The sequence below is a fragment of the Artemia franciscana genome, chromosome 3 (genome assembly GCF_032884065.1).
Source record: "Artemia franciscana chromosome 3, ASM3288406v1, whole genome shotgun sequence".
In the NCBI taxonomy this organism is placed as follows: Eukaryota; Metazoa; Arthropoda; class Branchiopoda; order Anostraca; family Artemiidae; genus Artemia; species Artemia franciscana.
In genome coordinates this window covers 121185-138026 of record NC_088865.1, presented here as the reverse complement: position 1 = coordinate 138026, position 16842 = coordinate 121185, and the positions used below count along the sequence as shown (strand labels likewise).

The following is a 16842-nucleotide window of genomic DNA, read 5'->3' as shown; positions in this document are numbered from 1 at the left end:
TGATCAATCAGCTCAAAATGGCATACAGGGCAGATAATTTCTAGGTTATATCGGTACACTTCTTTGACTGTAAAAGCCTGCATCCTGTCACATTTTAACGAATATACATTCCAAATCGCAAATCTTAGACCCTTCTTCATCATCTTCATCGATGTTTTAGTTGTACCAACTCACCCAGTTTTTGCCAAGGCCACAGGTAACCTTGACACATTGGTTTTTGGAGATGCCGTAACATCGGTGGTTTTTCGTGATCCATCGTTTCCATCTTTCCTGATTTTTGCTAGTTTCCTCAGGCAGTCCTTGGAGTTAATTCCGACAACGATTGCTGCTTTAGTGAACTTGTTCAAGTACTAGTTCAAAAAGGAAACAGGGTAATCCATTTCTCTATTTCAATACACCGCTTGGGTCTCCCGGTCAAACAGCTAAGAACAGCACATCTAACGCACATGCATCCACAACTAAAATATGCATATCCCGTTGGGTCCCTCAGATTCGTAACAATAAATATCTAAGTAAGGATGTGGAAGGAGTTGTTAAAAGAGCAGCTAAATATCTTCGGAAAAAATATGATAATCATAATCTACTCTTGATTCTTTAAAGAATAAAACCCTCCAAGATCACTGCTTTCTGCTGATAATACGTGTCGGGCAGTTTCTCCTTTCTTGTCCCAAGCACCAACATCTTCTACCTCCTTCTACCAACTCAAGAGTTAACACCAGAAAGAAGAAAAAATTAATGTCAGTACCTTGCACCTACTAGTTTAACAATTTATAAGTACCGTTTTTGCTAGAGTCTTCGATAGAATTCAACTTGAAATTAATGGTACGGATTCGGTTGTCATAACACCTGTCGTTATAAAGTATTTGCAATTATTTCGCATCCTCTTCTAGCACACTTATCGGAACCTCCCGAGCCTGACTGGCTATCACCAAACAATGTCTAATTAAACTTATAATTTATTTTATATATGACAAGTAACAATACCATTTGTATAACACATTTTCAAAATTAGTGTCCCGTCTAAGTTAGGAGACAAATCTTGTAATTAATTTGAAACTACTTTTGTTACTATCCCATACATGAGCCTAGAAGCTAAGAATGTCTTGCTATATATTAAATCTAGGTTAAACAATCTATTGATTTTATTTTGAACCGTCGGTTGTCATAACAGTTCGGTGAAAAAAAAACACTTTATATTTATGTAAAAAATGCAGTAGGAATTCCTAGTTCAAAAGCTGGCGTAAAATAGGAACGCATTAAACAAAATACTGCTATTTTTTTGTTGTTGTAAACGATTATTTTATTTTACTATTTATTATTTTTACTGTTTACTATTTATGTTACTATTTTTATTTCACTATTTAGTATACGATTTAGTTTACGCCAAAAGCTGGCGTAAAATAGGAACGCATTAAACAAAATGCTGCCATTTTTTGTTATAAGCGATTATTTTATTTTACTATTTACTATTTTTACTATTTACTTTACTATTTAGTATACGATTTATTTTTCGCCAAAAGCTGGCGTAAAATAGGAACGCATTAAACAAAATGCTGCCATTTTGTTGTAAACGATTATTTTATTTTTCTATTTACTATTGCCATTTTTTGTTGTAAACGATTATTTTATTTTACTATTTACTATTTACATCAAACAATCAGCACGCAGCACATCAAACAATCCTTTAAGTAGCAAGTCCTTTTAATTTGACCAAATGTCTCACATGTTCTTTACATTTTGAGTCATGGGGTTTTCACTAATGCGCTTTCCATAAACCAGATTACGGAGCAATAAATAAAAACTAAATAATAAAACTAATTAACCAATGAATCATTTACTTTCGCATCATTCCCGAAACAAACAAACTGTATTTATTTCCAACTATTAAAATATTAGACAAAAAAAAGGATAAAAAATGATAGGATAAAAAAGTTATTTTATAGAATAAGCTTTATAGAATAGCTTTATAGACTGGCCGAATCTTTTTATTACATTCGTTTAACAACTCGAATATTAAAAAAGATTTCGATTTCTATTTACTTTGTCAAAGCAAGTTCAAGTGATATCCTTCACTTCATCTTCATCCTCAACTTTTCCCCTGAAAAATTTTCAAATTTTTTTTTGAAAAAAAAAGATAAAAAATGATAGGATAAAAAAGTTATTTTATAGAATAAACCTTATAGAATTAGCTTTATAGCTTTATAGACTGGCCGAATCTTTTTATCACATTTGTTTAGCACCTCGAATATTAAAAAAGATTTCGATTTCTGTTTACTTTGTCAAAGCAAGTTGAAGTGAAATCCTTCACTTCATATTCATTCTTCACTTTTCCCCTGAAAAATTTTCAAATTTTTTTTTGAAAAAAAAAAGATAAAAAATGATAGGATAAAAAAGTTATTTTATAGAATAAACTTTATAGAATTAGCTTTATAGCTTTATAGACTGGCCGAATCTTTTTATCACATTCGTTTAGCACCTCGAATATTAAAAAAGATTTCGATTTCTGTTTACTTTGTCAAAGCAAGTTGAAGTGAAATCCTTCACTTCATATTCATTCTTCACTTTTCCCCTGAAAAATTTTTCAAATATTTTTTTGAAAAAAGGATAAAAAAGTTATTCTATAGAATTAGCTTTATAGCTTTATAGACTGGCCGGATCTTTTTATTACATTCGTTTAACAACTCGAATGTTAAACAAGATTTCGATTTCTATTTACTTTGTCAAAGCAAGTTGAAGTGAAATCCTTCACTTCCATATTAATCCTTCACTTTTCCCCTGAAAAATTTTAAATTTTTTTTTGAAAAAAAAAAGATAAAAAATGATAGGATAAAAAAGTTATTTTATAGAATAAACTTTATAGAATTAGCTTTATAGCTTTATAGACAGGCCGAATCTTTTTATCACATTTGTTTAGCACCTCGAATATTAAAAAAGATTTCGATTTCTGTTTACTTTGTCAAAGCAAGTTGAAGTGAAATCTTTCACTTCATATTCATTCTTCACTTTTCCCCTGAAAAATTTTTAAATTTTTTTTGAAAAAAAGGATAAAAAAGTTATTTTATAGAATAAACTTTATAGAATTAGCTTTATAGCTTTATAGACTGGCCGGATCTTTTTATTACATTCGTTTAACAACTCGAATATTAAAAAAGATTTCGATTTATGTTTACTTTGTCAAAGCAAGTTGAAGTGAAATCCTTCACTTCATATTCATTCTTCAATTTTCCCCTGAAAAATTTTTCAAATTTTTTTTGGAAAAAAAGGATAAAAAATGATAGGATAAAAAAGTTATTTTATAGAATAAACTTTATAGAATTAGCTTTATAGCTTTATAGACTGGCCGAATCTTTTTATCACATTCGTTTAGCACCTCGAATATTAAAAAAGATTTCGATTTCTGTTTACTTTGTCAAAGCAAGTTGAAGTGAAATCCTTCACTTCATATTCATTCTTCAATTTTCCCCTGAAAAAATTTTCAAATTTTTTTTTGAAAAAAAAAAGATAAAAATGATAGGATAAAAAAGTTATTTTATAGAATAAACTTTATAGAATTAGCTTTATAGCTTTATAGACTGGCCGAATCTTTTTATCACATTCGTTTAGCACCTCAAATATTAAAAAAGATTTCGATTTCTGTTTACTTTGTCAAAGCAAGTTGAAGTGAAATCCTTCACTTCATATTCATTCTTCAATTTTCCCCTGAAAAATTTTCAAATTTTTTAAAAAAAAAAAAAAGATAAAAAATGATAGGATAAAAAAGTTATTTTATAGAATAAACTTTATAGAATTAGCTTTATAGCTTTATAGACTGGCCGAATCTTTTTATCACATTCGTTTAGCACCTCAAATATTAAAAAAGATTTCGATTTCTGTTTACTTTGTCAAAGCAAGCTGAAGTGAAATCCTTCACTTCATATTCATTCTTCAATTTTCCCCTGAATAATTTTTCAAATTTTTTTTGGAAAAAAGGATAAAAAATGATAGGATAAAAAAGTTATTTTATAGAATAAACTTTATAGAATTAGCTTTAGAGACTGGCCGGATCTTTTTATTACATTCGTTTAACAGCTCGAATATTAAAAAAGATTTCGATTTCTGTTTACTTTGTCAAAGCAAGTTGAAGTGAAATCCTTCACTTCATATTCATTCTTCACTTTTCCCCTGAAAAATTTTTCAATTTTTTTTTTTTTGAAAAAAAGGATAAAAAATGATAGGATAAAAAAGTCATTTTATAGAATTAGCTTTATAGCTTTATAGACTGGCCGAATCATTTTATCACATTCGTTTAGCACCTCGAATATTAAAAAAGATTTCGATTTCTGTTTACTTTGTCAAAGCAAGTTGAAGTGAAATCCTTCACTTCATATTCATTCTTCACTTTTCCCCTGAAAAATTTTTCAAATTTTTTTTTGAAAAAAAGGATAAAAAATGATAGGATAAAAAAGTTATTTTATAGAATAAACTTTATAGAATTAGCTTTATAGCTTTATAGACTGGCCGGATCTTTTTATTACATTCGTTTAACAACTCGAATATTAAAAAAGATTTCGATTTCTGTTTACTTTATCAAAGCAAGTTGAAGTGAAATCCTTCACTTCATATTCATCCTTCACTTTTCCCCTGAAAAATTTTCAATTTTTTTTTGAAAAGAAAAAGGATAAAAAATAATAGGATAAAAAAGTTATTTTACAGTATAAACTTTATAGAATTAGCTTTATAGCTTTATAGACTAGCTGAATCTTTTTATCACATTCGTTTAGCACCTCAAATATTAAAAAAGATTTCGATTTCTGTTTACTTTGTTAAAGCAAGTTGAAGTGAAATCCTTCACTTCATATTCATTCTTCACTTTTCCCCTGAAAAATTTTCAATTTTTTTTTTGAAAAAAAAAGGATAAAAAATGATAGGATAAAAAAGTTATTTTATAGTATAAACTTTATAGCTTTATAGACTTTATAGCTTTATAACTTTAAAAAAGTTATTTAAGCTTTTAAAGCGTATTGAATATGTTGCGCTAGCGCAGAGTTAAGTGCATCTTTAATTGAGACAAATAAATTGTAGCATACCCTAAAGAAAGATACAAAGTGAAAAAGACACAAACGTGTTCTTTAAAGTTCTGTTTAAAAGCATTAGAAGGCCTTTAAAATTAGTTTGTATTTAAGTGAGTTCTCAAAATTAGGACTACTCTATCGAATTGGGAAACCTGTTCTTGAAGACAATTCGCTAAACTAAAGTCAGCTCTTAAGTAAAAGTGTTTCTCACAGTAGTATCATGATATTCACTAAAGTTTCATTGATTAGAAGACGTTCCCATGTCATATAAAGTTCTTACAGTCATGCCCCTTCTCACTTGTCTGCTTAAGACCAATAAGATAAATAATTTATTTAACCCAAAACAAAGATATTTAAAACAAGAGCTAAGAGCTCATATGGCACTTGTGACGAGGTCGGAAGAGCCGAGAGCTCATATGGTACGAGGTCGGAAGAGCCAAGAGCTCATTTGGACGAGGTCGGAAGAGCCGAGAGCTCATATGGTACGAGGTCGGAAGAGCCAAGAGCCAAGAGCTCATTTGGCACTTGTGAGAAGGTCAGAACCTAAAGTTAAACTTTATAGCACAAGATCCTTCTAAATATCAAATTTCATTAAGATCTGGTCACCCTTTCGTAAGTTACAAATACCTCAATTTTCAAAATTACCTCCCCCCTCCCAATTCCACCAAAGAGAGCAGATCCGGTCCAGTTATGTCAGTCACGTATCTTAGACAGGTTTCTATTCTTCCCATCCAGTTTCATCCTGATCTCACCGCTTTAAGTATTTTCTAAGATTTCCGGTCCCCCCAACTGCCCCCCCCCCCAATTACGTTTGATCCGGTTGAGATTTAAAATAAGATATCAGAGTTACGAGGTCCTTCTAAATATGAAGTTTCATGAAGATCCGATCACTCCTTCGTAAGTTAAAAATACGTTATTTTTCTTATTTTTCAGAATTACCCCCCCCCCCCCCCCCGCAATTGAGCGGATCCGTTCCAATTATGTAAATTACGTATGCAAGACTTTTGCTTATTTTTCCAACCAAGTTTCATCCCAATCCCTCCAATCTAAGCGTTTCCCATCATTTTAGGTCTCCCCACCCCAAACTTCCCCCAATGTCACCAGATCCGGTCAGGATTTAAAATAAGAGCTTTGAGCCACGATATCCTTCTAAAAATCAAATTTCATGGAGATCCAATCACCCGTTCGTAAGTTAAAAATACCTCATTTTTTCTAATTTTTCAGAATTAACCCCCCCCCCCAACTACCCAAAAGAGAGCGGATCCGTTCCGTTTATGTCAATCATCTATCTAGGACTTGTGTTTATTTTTCCCACCATGTTTCATCCCGATCCCTCCACTCTGTGTTTTCCAAGTTTTAGGTTCCCCCTCCCAACTCCCCGCCCCCATCACAAGATCTGGTCGGGATTTAAAATAAGAGCTCTAAGACACGATATCCTTCTAAACATCAAATTTCATTGAGATCCGATCACCCGTTCGCAAGTTGAAAATACCTCATTTTTCTAATTTTTAAGACTTACTCCCCCCCCCCCCAACTACCCCAAAGAGAACAAATAAGTTCCGATTATGTCAATCATGTATCTAGGACTTGCGCTTATTTTTCCCATCAAGTTTCATCCCGATCCCTCTACTCTAAGTGTTTTCCAAGATTTTAGGTTTCCCCCCTCCAACTCCCCCCAATGTCATCAGACCCAGTCGGGATTTAAAATAAGAGCTCTGAGACACAATATCATTCCAAACATCAAATTTCATTAAGATCCAATCACCCGCTCATAAGTTAAAAATACTTCATTTTTTCTATTTTTCCGAATTAACCGGCCCCTACTCCCCCCCCCCAGATGGTCAAATCGGGAAAACGACTATTTCTAATTTAATCTGGTCCGGTCCCTGATACGCTTGCCAAATTTCATCGTCCTAGCTTACCTGGAAGTGCCTAAAGTAGCAAAACCGGGACTTTAGGTTTTCCCCCTCCGACTCCCCCCAATGTCATCAGATCCGGTCGGGATTTAAAATAAGAGCTCTAAGACACAATATCATTCCAAACATGACATTTCATTAAGATCCAAATACCCGCTGATAAGTTAAAAATACTTCATTTTTTCTATTTTTTGCGAATTAACCGGGCCCCCACTCCCCCCCAGATGGTCAAATCGGGAAAACGACTATTTCTAATTTAATCTGGTGCGGTCCCTGATACGCTTGCCAAATTTCATCGTCCTAGCTTACCTGGAAGTGCCTAAAGTAGCAAAACCGGGACAGACAGACCGACAGACAGACAGACAGACCGACAGAATTGGCGACTGCTATATGTCACTTGGTTAATACCAAGTGCCATAAAAATTGTCTCTAGTCTTAATCTTGCTTAAGGAAAACCATAATTTTTAAAAATCAGTCAAACGTAAAAGAAAGAGCAGCCAAAAATGGAGACACAACTATATAAAATGTATAAAGATAACATACAAAAACATAAACTACGATGTTAGTAAACATACAACTTACATTCACATTTAAGCTTGGGCAGTGATATATTTATAAATACTGTTATTCGTTCTTCTATTGATCCTGGGCTGTCAACAAACAACTCTGAGACTCTACAAAGAAAAAGTATATGAATTAAAAGTCAATTTATTAAATTTATACAAACAGGCAAACAAAATGGAAATGACGGGGCTCGAGCTCATCTTATCAGACACCAAACGATTTTGACCATCAATAGTAATTAGTTTGTTCTATTAGGGCTTTATTTATCCATCACTGATATCCAAACTTACTGACATCGAAAAACAAAATTACTATAATGCACCCAAGACAAGATGCACATAATTATAATATCAAAATTCTACTATCCCAAATATTTCTGCAAGTAAGAAAAGAAGATGTAGCGAACTTCTAAGCATGTTTTTTTAATATCTTAAGAAATATAAATATATTTATGAAATATACTACACGGATTTAACCATATGATAGAGCTTGCTTAGCTTGAAACGTCTAACTGCAAATCTGAGCTTTACAAAAAATGTCACATAATGCCTCTTGAAATATCAGATGTAGTTAACAAGGTAACTGTTTTAGTTAATAGCCAGATTAGTGACTTTTATTGTCTTAGCTAAATGCCATCTGTTTTTATTCCACTAGGTTAAATACCGTGGTTTACCACTTGTTTTTGCAATTTCAAGCACTTTGTCAATGAGTGGTTTTTCAGCCTATGTTATCAATTTTTTCAATGATAAATTTATATATTATTTCTAGGCATATTTAGAGAGTCCAGAAGGGCACAAAATATGATATACTAAAACTTAGCCTGATAATATTAAATTTACTAACACTAACCTGATAATACTAGAACTTAACCTAAAAATAAAAGAACTTAATTTACTATTTCTAGGCATAATAAGAGAAAACAGAACGGTATAGACTATAATATACAGGTATACCTGCACCAAAACTTACCCTAGAATATGTACATTTTATGGATATGTAAGAGATGTTTCATGTTTTTACGAATTGACGACTCTTTGAAGACCAATTATATTAACAAAATAACAAAAACAGAATATTAATGGAGTTAACTTCTTTTCGGTACATGCAGCACTAATTTAATTTTCTATTCAAACCAACAAAAATGGCTGGTAGCTACAAAACTGGCTGACAAAACTTATTTTTCAAGCAGAAAGGAAAGGCGAAAACAGAATGTAACGGTATATAGAATACAGTAACGTCACTTGGGTGGCGATAAATCCTATATAAATTAAGAGACAAATCTAGGGTGGTTTTAGGGGCATGTATCCCTCCCCCCAGAATGTTAAAACTTGCATCGAGTGTTAAAGTAGAGGGACGAGAAATACAAATGAGGGAGCCCAAATTTGAATAACGCCTATAAATTATACTTTTTTATGCGTTACTTTAGCTTTACTTTTTTCTGATGAGGGCTGTTGGATATTCAACCAAAATGTTCGCTTTTAAGATTTTACTCAAAAACTTTGTCTTCGAAAAAGTCCCAAAACTACATAACTGCTTTATTTTTTATTCAACTGAAATATGATATCATATTTGTCATTGCTTATATCCACAAAAAAGATTTACCATATCTTGATTTTCCAACAGCAAGACGGGCTGGATACAAGTGTTATTTCTGCTAGGCATAGTTCCTGATAGGTTGAAAAAAAAAAAAAACTCGACCAAGGAATTACCTATTAAAAGGTTGAAGAAAACTTTCCTGATCTAACAAAGTAAAATTGCAGAATAAAAAATAAAAAAACATTTTTTTTCTCGCAAGTGAAGTATATTTTAAATTAATCAGAAAATTCCTCCTTTAAAATTTTGATTCCAATTTCGTTTTAAGTTTTATGTAATTATAATATATTTATTAGATTTTAATTTCATGTAAAAATCTTCCTTTTAAGCTTCAATTTTGTTTCAGTTCACTTTTAACTTCCTTCTTTTTAAGTTTATTAAATTTAAAACTTTTTGAGTTTTAATTCTATTTCTATTTTAATCTAATAAAAGGAATGTCCTTCAAATTTTAATTTTAACTTTTCCTTAATTTGAAGGTTTGATTTTGTTCTAACTTTACTTTAATTGAAAACTTTTCTTTTAAGTTTTAATTTGAATTTAATTAAAGCTCTTCTTTCAAATTTTAACGGAACACTTATTAGAATTTAGAATTTTAATTAAAACTGAAGTTTTAATTTAAACTTCATATTTTTTTACTTTTAATTTGTTTCGTAAAATCAATTTGTAATTAGACTCATAAGCTTTCAATAATATTTCCCCTCTGTTTTATGTCAAAAGTAGGATAAAAAAAAAACTGTCTAAACTTTTAATGAGGCATTCCACGATACTGGAAAAATCTTCTGCGCATGTACATCAAGGTTCAGACACGTGGGCAGAAGTGGAGGCAGAAGTTTATTTAACCACTGCCATGTTAAAGATTGATTAGTTGGTCCAACTACTCACACATAAATATTTACTAATTGGGTCCAATAATCTGTATTAGAATAACTTACACATCAACAGACATAAATCGAAGAAACTCAGACAAAAACATTAGACACATAAAAGTGACACAGCATACTGAAATAATTGCCCCTGTCACAGTTGGCTGAGTTAAGTCTTTGGGAACCTTTCTATATATGTCCAACCTGGAAGAAAAGAAAAAAAAACATTATAAATACAATTACCCATTTTGTTTTTATTGTAGTAAACCAATAGATGCATCATCTTTTTTTTGGTTAAATCAAAAAAAAAATCCAACAATAAGCAAGAAGCAGTATAAAAACTTACAGAAAATTAGTAAGAGCAAAGGAATCAAATCTGAAACAAACAGATATTGCACTGAAAAATGTCCGTTTTTGATGCTAAGTCAAATTCAAAGCGTACTGACACTCTAAGAGACTTGAGTTGGGCTACCACTATAGGAGATTTGAGTTGGGCTACCACCTCCCTAAAAAAGAGCAGTCATTTGCCCTTTAATCGAAGTTTGATACATTTTGAACAATACAATTTTTTTATTAATGTATTTTTTATACATAAAACTTCATATTTTTACAATTCACATGGCTATTTACAACAACTTTCCATAAAAAAATAAGTTTATATATAACTTCATGTTTTATAAAGTTAAAAAATATATATTAAATTATATATAAGCCTTTGTTGCCTCTGATTTATTTGTCCTTTTTTTTTTTTTACTGTTTTTCATATTTGGTAAATGACGTACCATGGATTTGGAACTAACGACTGCCTGTCCATGGATTATTCTTTATGGTTGACTGTGTATGGCTATGCTGTTTGACCTATGTAATTGTATGGATGATTAGGGTTAAGGCCTCATTCAAGTACTGATCTACAGTAATTACTAATGTAGGAAAACAGTCTTCCTTTTCTCCTTCTGTCTTTTTATTTATGTGTTTGTGCTGTTGAATTGGTGATTTCTTTTTTCATTATATGTATAAAGCTATATATATATATATATATATATATATATATATGTATATATATATATATATATATATATATATATATATATATATATATATATATATATATATATATATATATATATATATATATATATATAATGAAAAAAGAAATCAACAATGCAACAGCAGAAACACAAAAATAAACATACACCATTAAAAAAAAAAGACAGAAGGAGAAAGGAAGACTATTTTCCTACTTTAGTGATTAATATAGAGAAGTACTTGAATGAGGCCTTAACCCTACACATCCATACAATCACATAGGTCAAACAGCATAGCCATACACAATCAACGATAAATAATAATCCATGGACAGGCAGTCGTGTTATAAGTAAGTATGAGTTGTCATTTACCAAATATTAAGAACAATAAAAAAGACAAATAATTCAGAGGCGACAACCCAACACAAGAGCTCATCAGGAGAATACACACTTGCCTATAGGGTTTCCACACTTTAAATTCCCTATACAGGCGAGTGGCATGCCAACTATAAATTCCCTATGGTATCCCCGTGCTAGGTATCACCCCTGCAATATATGCCAATGAAAAAAACAACTAAGTAACTCCAGAACATGCTTATCATATATATATATATATATATATATATATACATATATGATGAAAATAGAAATCTCTAATGCAACAGCCCAAACACACATAAAAAGAAAAAAAGACAGAAGGAGAAAAGGAAGATTGTTTTCCTACATTAGTAATTAATATAGATCAGTACTTGAATGAGGCCTTAACCCTACTCATCCATACAATCACATAGGTTAAACAGCATAGCCATACACAATCAACCATAAAGAGTAATCCATGGACAGGCAGTCGTGTCGTAAGTAAGTATAAGCTGTCAATTACCACATATGAAAAATAAAAAAAAGTATATATATATATATATATATATATATATATATATATATATATATATATATATATATATATATATATATACTGCTGGAATTTATATCGAACAATATCCAACGAATTTTTATATTAGTTTATTATTGAATTACGGGTGGATTTACATGGGGAAATTATTGAAATTAATAAATCACCTCTGTCAAGGAGAGTGCCTGTAGTTTTTAACTACATACACCAATCTGTTCTCAAGATATTGCATATATACTACTTTAATGGTATGGATCCACATACTCTCTTTTGATATACCTCTAAATCCTCCCATGGATCAAAACCAGAGGTCCACTTGACCTCCTCCTCAGGATTCTCTGAAGGTTTCAAGTTGATCTCAAAAGTTATTCTTAAGATAAATTCTACATGTAAACAATTGGTAACTTGCACAATTTACAGCCCGTAACCAAAGCACTATAGAGGTCAGGTCATTCCCAAAAGTATTTCTATTGAACCTTTTAACTTCTTGAGTAAAAGTGAGAATCTCATAATTTTGAGCTAATGTCTTGGGGGATGCAGGGTTTGCCAAAAAAAGGCAAGGCTAGCTACCTTGAAATAAGTTTTGACTCTATAAAAGAGCACTATACCTTTCAATATCCAATTCAAAAGGCCTATTCCTGCTCCCAGAAAAGCAGATATGATATTTTGATAACCTGGATGCATATAGTGTTTTTTTATTTAGCTTACCTCATCCCCCAAGTCATAATTCACCACTCACTTGCTTCTCTGAAAATTCCCTGGAAGTCCCAAATTAAAACTCAAACTATTCCCAAGGTAGCGCAGATATGCCATTTTGATAGAATTTTGATTTATCTCAGAACTTAACTGTGCATAAATTATAAGTTCCAAAGGATTTTATAATACAAAATTGTTCTCTCAACATTGGCTGGAGACAAATTTTTTGCCCCCTCCCCCCATAACTGGCTTAAATTAAAAGTAAATATAAAAACAAGTTTTGAACTGAAAGTTAGGAGTAACTTTAAAGCTTAAAAGAAACAGAAATTGTTCCATGAATGAACAGTGGGACTGTTCTCTTTTTTACCCCTTACTCTTTATGCCCAAGTTTGACTTCTTTCTCAATTTTATAAGAATGACTGTTGAAATACAAGGGCCATTTAATTGGGACAGGAAGATTTTTTGAAGCACTAAAAACTTTAGCTTAGTGAGAAAGAGGTACATGAGGGTAAAGCCCCATTCATGTATGGAATAATTGCTATTTTTTCAAGATTTATTGTTGCTCCTTACATCTTTTACTTTCTACATCTATTTTCTTTGTGTTTATATGAGTTGAACAGCAACTTTCCTAATTTGCAGAATCTATGTTAATGTTGACCTCTTGGGAGGAGCTCTGATTTTCCTCTGACCCTGAAGGTGGCTGTTGTCCCTGGGATGCTAAAGGCATATTTCTGTTTGTTCCCTCTCAATTCAGAGCTTGATCATTCGAATATGTACTTGGCAAGTTGAAATCAAGAGCCTGTTCGAGTCTTTTTAAAAACAAAAAACACCAGCTACACTGGCAGGTTTACCAGTGCACATTATCCCATTTCACAGATAATGAGTGAGGAGATGGTTCATGTTGCTTCAAAATGGTTCCTTTTTGCCAGTGTGAGTCATGAGTTGCAAAGCTTGCAACTCATGAGTAGTTCAGCTGGTAATGCTAGACTGTCAATAGGAGTGTTTCTGTCCTCCAGAAGAGCTAAGTAGAGGTTTTTCTTGCATTCAAGTACCATGCTCACCAATCTGGACTGATTTTTGCTTAGTCTGTTTGATCATGGGTAGTGTAGATTGGATGTCCCAATCTGTGGTGAATATTTACAATTCCTCAGATAATAAACAGAAGACTGTTATCTGATATGAAGGTCAGTGGAACATAATGTCTAAAAAACTACATCTTTAGTTTTGTTGTAACTAATTGAGAAGAAGTGGTGGGAAAGAAATCAACTCAAATGAATTGGCAGTAATAGTTGAAAGTAGCTACATAATTCTGTCCTGGAAATTCAAACAGGTCTCCTTCCATATGTTCGAAATAGAAAAGACAGTTTTGGGAATGAAACCATTGATTCTAATGCATGGTCAGGTTGATATTTCATGCATTCTCAAGGCTGAGCATTGTGCTTTCTATATCCTTAAAAATATTTTGCCAAAATACATCATATTTGGGCTTGCTCTTTCATCTTTACAATACCCAGACAGGAGTTGTGCAACTGCTTAACCCTTAGGTTCCTGGAAATTATTGTTCAATTACTGTTGAGCAATACACAGTAAATGTGTACTATTTCACTCCAAAAATTCCCATATGACACTGATGGGCAGCCTGGCTAATCTTTGTTGACCACATCTACCAAGACTTTTGTCTCCTGGTTTTGTTTGGTATTACCTTAAAAAATTACCTTAAATCGCGGCTTAGAACAAATCTAAGGATTTCGTATGTCATTTACTCGGTTTTCTTTGACAGGAGCTGATCCAAAGAAGATATGCACTGCAAGCTCAGATTCTTTTTCTGAGTTTTGTCATCTGTCTGAGTCAAATGCAGCCTAGACAGTGCATCTGCCAGTGCAATCTCTGACCCATGAGAGTTCAACACACATTCACCATGTATCTGAGTGGCATGCATCATTTTCAGTAGAGAAGGGGGTACTTTGGTAACTTCAAATAGTTTCTATTGAGTGTGTTTAAAATTGGCTATGCTGTGCAGAATCAAGATATATAGTGTAGCCTGAATGACTGTGGTGAATACTGGATAAAAAATAATATATGAAATACATTTAAAATGGGAATACTAACAGAACATGATGATCTCATTAATACAAATTTGCTGCATATTATATAGTAATAATTTTATTGTTTTATTTTTTTGGTTTTATCACCTATATTTCTAAAATAAGCCTAAAATTGGAGTTACTGAAAAATAAAACATGTTAAGAAAACAACTCTTACTTAATAATATGCAGAAAAATTATAGTTAACAAATTTTGATGGTAATTCAATTATATTCCCCCCCCCCCAAAAAAAAATGTCCAAATACATAGTCCAAATTATTATATTTCCCACGTGTTTTTTCTGTTTCTTGATCTTCTCAGCATTAATTCAATTTATGGGTAAATGGGTTGATTGATAAAAGGAAAAAAGCAATTTTGTAAAAATTTGTTTCCAATAAATTATAAATGCTGAAAATGCTAGGTGCTCTACATATGAAACAATAACTGCAAGCACCATTTCTCATTGAATCAACAGCTAATTGAACTAAGCAGCCATTCTAATCCAACACCAGCAGGGGAGGAGCATGATCTTGGTGTTAAGGTCAACTCTCAGCTAAATTTCTAACAGCATAATCTGTCAGCTGCTGCAGACACGGGGAAACATTATGGTACCATTAAAAGAATGTTTTTCAGTTACAACCCACATTTTATAGAAGAGCTTTACACCTCTATGGTAAAAACAGTAATGGATTTGGGTATGGCACTGGCCTTTTTTCAATTCAAGAGAAACAAAAAAATCCTTGAAGGTGCCCAGCCACAAAATATCATACAACTGCTGAATATTTGGGTAGCAGTAGCCCATATCAGGTAATAAACCAACCAACCTGGTATAAGAATAATCAAATTCCATCCCTACTAGATATGACAATCGCTAACAACACAGGACTGTTAGTGAACAACGAGCACCTCACTCTTATTGGTGCCAGAAACCATGTCGGCATCTGCCTTGACTTGCTTCTTAGTCAACAAACAAACAATTGTACTAAACAAACTTACACCAACTACAGCAAAATTAGGGAGATAATACAGGCAGTAGAATGGGACTAAATGATTGCCAAGGGAGACACTGAGCTAGTCTGGCAAAATTTTTAAGAACCCTCTGCTCCAAGCTGAGAGGACATGCACTTCAAGTTCATTTGTGAAGGCACCAGAAACACAGCTATACCTGAACTGGCCTATTAAAAGGGCTATGAACCACGAGATGAAATATTTTTCAAAGTATAAGAAATACAAATGTACACGCCGCTGAAATCACTTTGAAAGAGCAAGGAATAAACTGACGTAACTGACTAGACACTTGATAGCTGACTATGAGGATAACTTGGCATTGAACATCAAGGAGAACCCAAAGAGGTTCTGGAGATATGTATCTGTATCTATGCATCTATATTAATCTTAAAGATAGGATTCGTCAAACTATTCCATTGCAGCTCAACCCTGAAGCGAAAAAAGCCAGATCCACAGGACATTGAAAATTTGCTGAACAATAAATTTACATCCAGCTTCTCAGTGGACCCCCTGACAGGCCGCCATGCTCTGCAGGGTGGTTGAGCATCCAATGCCAAAAAATAATGTCACAATGTCACAAGATTAAGAAAAGGCTGAATAGCCCAAACCCCAACACAGCTCCAGCCCTCACTACCATAAAATTCTTGGAAGACAATAGAGTCTGCTTGGAGGATGATGCAGCTTGTCATACAAACCATCTAATACACTCAATTGAAGTTGGTACTGTGCAGTTGTACACAACAGCAACTCTATATCTTCTATGTTTGGAGAAACCTATGCTGAAGAGAGCAAGAACAGCCATATTGGTACCAACCAGATATCCATCCTTAAACTACTGAGGATAGGTGATTCAAGTATATGCACTCCCTACTGGTTCAAAATCAAAATCCTCCCCCCTAAGCTCTGAAGACCCCATCGCAAATTAGCATGGCTTCTAAACGTGATTGCAAACGGAGATTGTGTAGTCAAACCAAGTCGCTAGCACAGGATGCAAAATAGGTCTTGACCCAAACTCTAAAGCTGTTTTGTGTGATGGATGTGAAAAATGGCTCTGCATAGACTGCCTGTCCCAGGATGTGAAAAATGGCTCTGCATAGACTGCCTGTCCAAATGTCTGTCCCAGAGCATGAAC

General features: G+C 32.8%; 1 protein-coding gene across 1 annotated transcript in view; it reads right to left on the bottom strand.

The window, feature by feature from the left end:
- The window catches only part of LOC136024714 (endoplasmic reticulum-Golgi intermediate compartment protein 1-like), a 56873-nt gene that overhangs the window by 29553 nt on the left and 10478 nt on the right, over nt 1-16842 (bottom strand). Inside the window, exons 2-3 of the mRNA XM_065700130.1 lie at nt 10057-10191; nt 7550-7641 (exon numbers count right to left, since the gene is read on the bottom strand). Of these exons, the coding sequence (XP_065556202.1) occupies nt 7550-7641; nt 10057-10191 (227 nt within the window). The remainder of the gene's footprint in view (nt 1-7549; nt 7642-10056; nt 10192-16842) is intronic.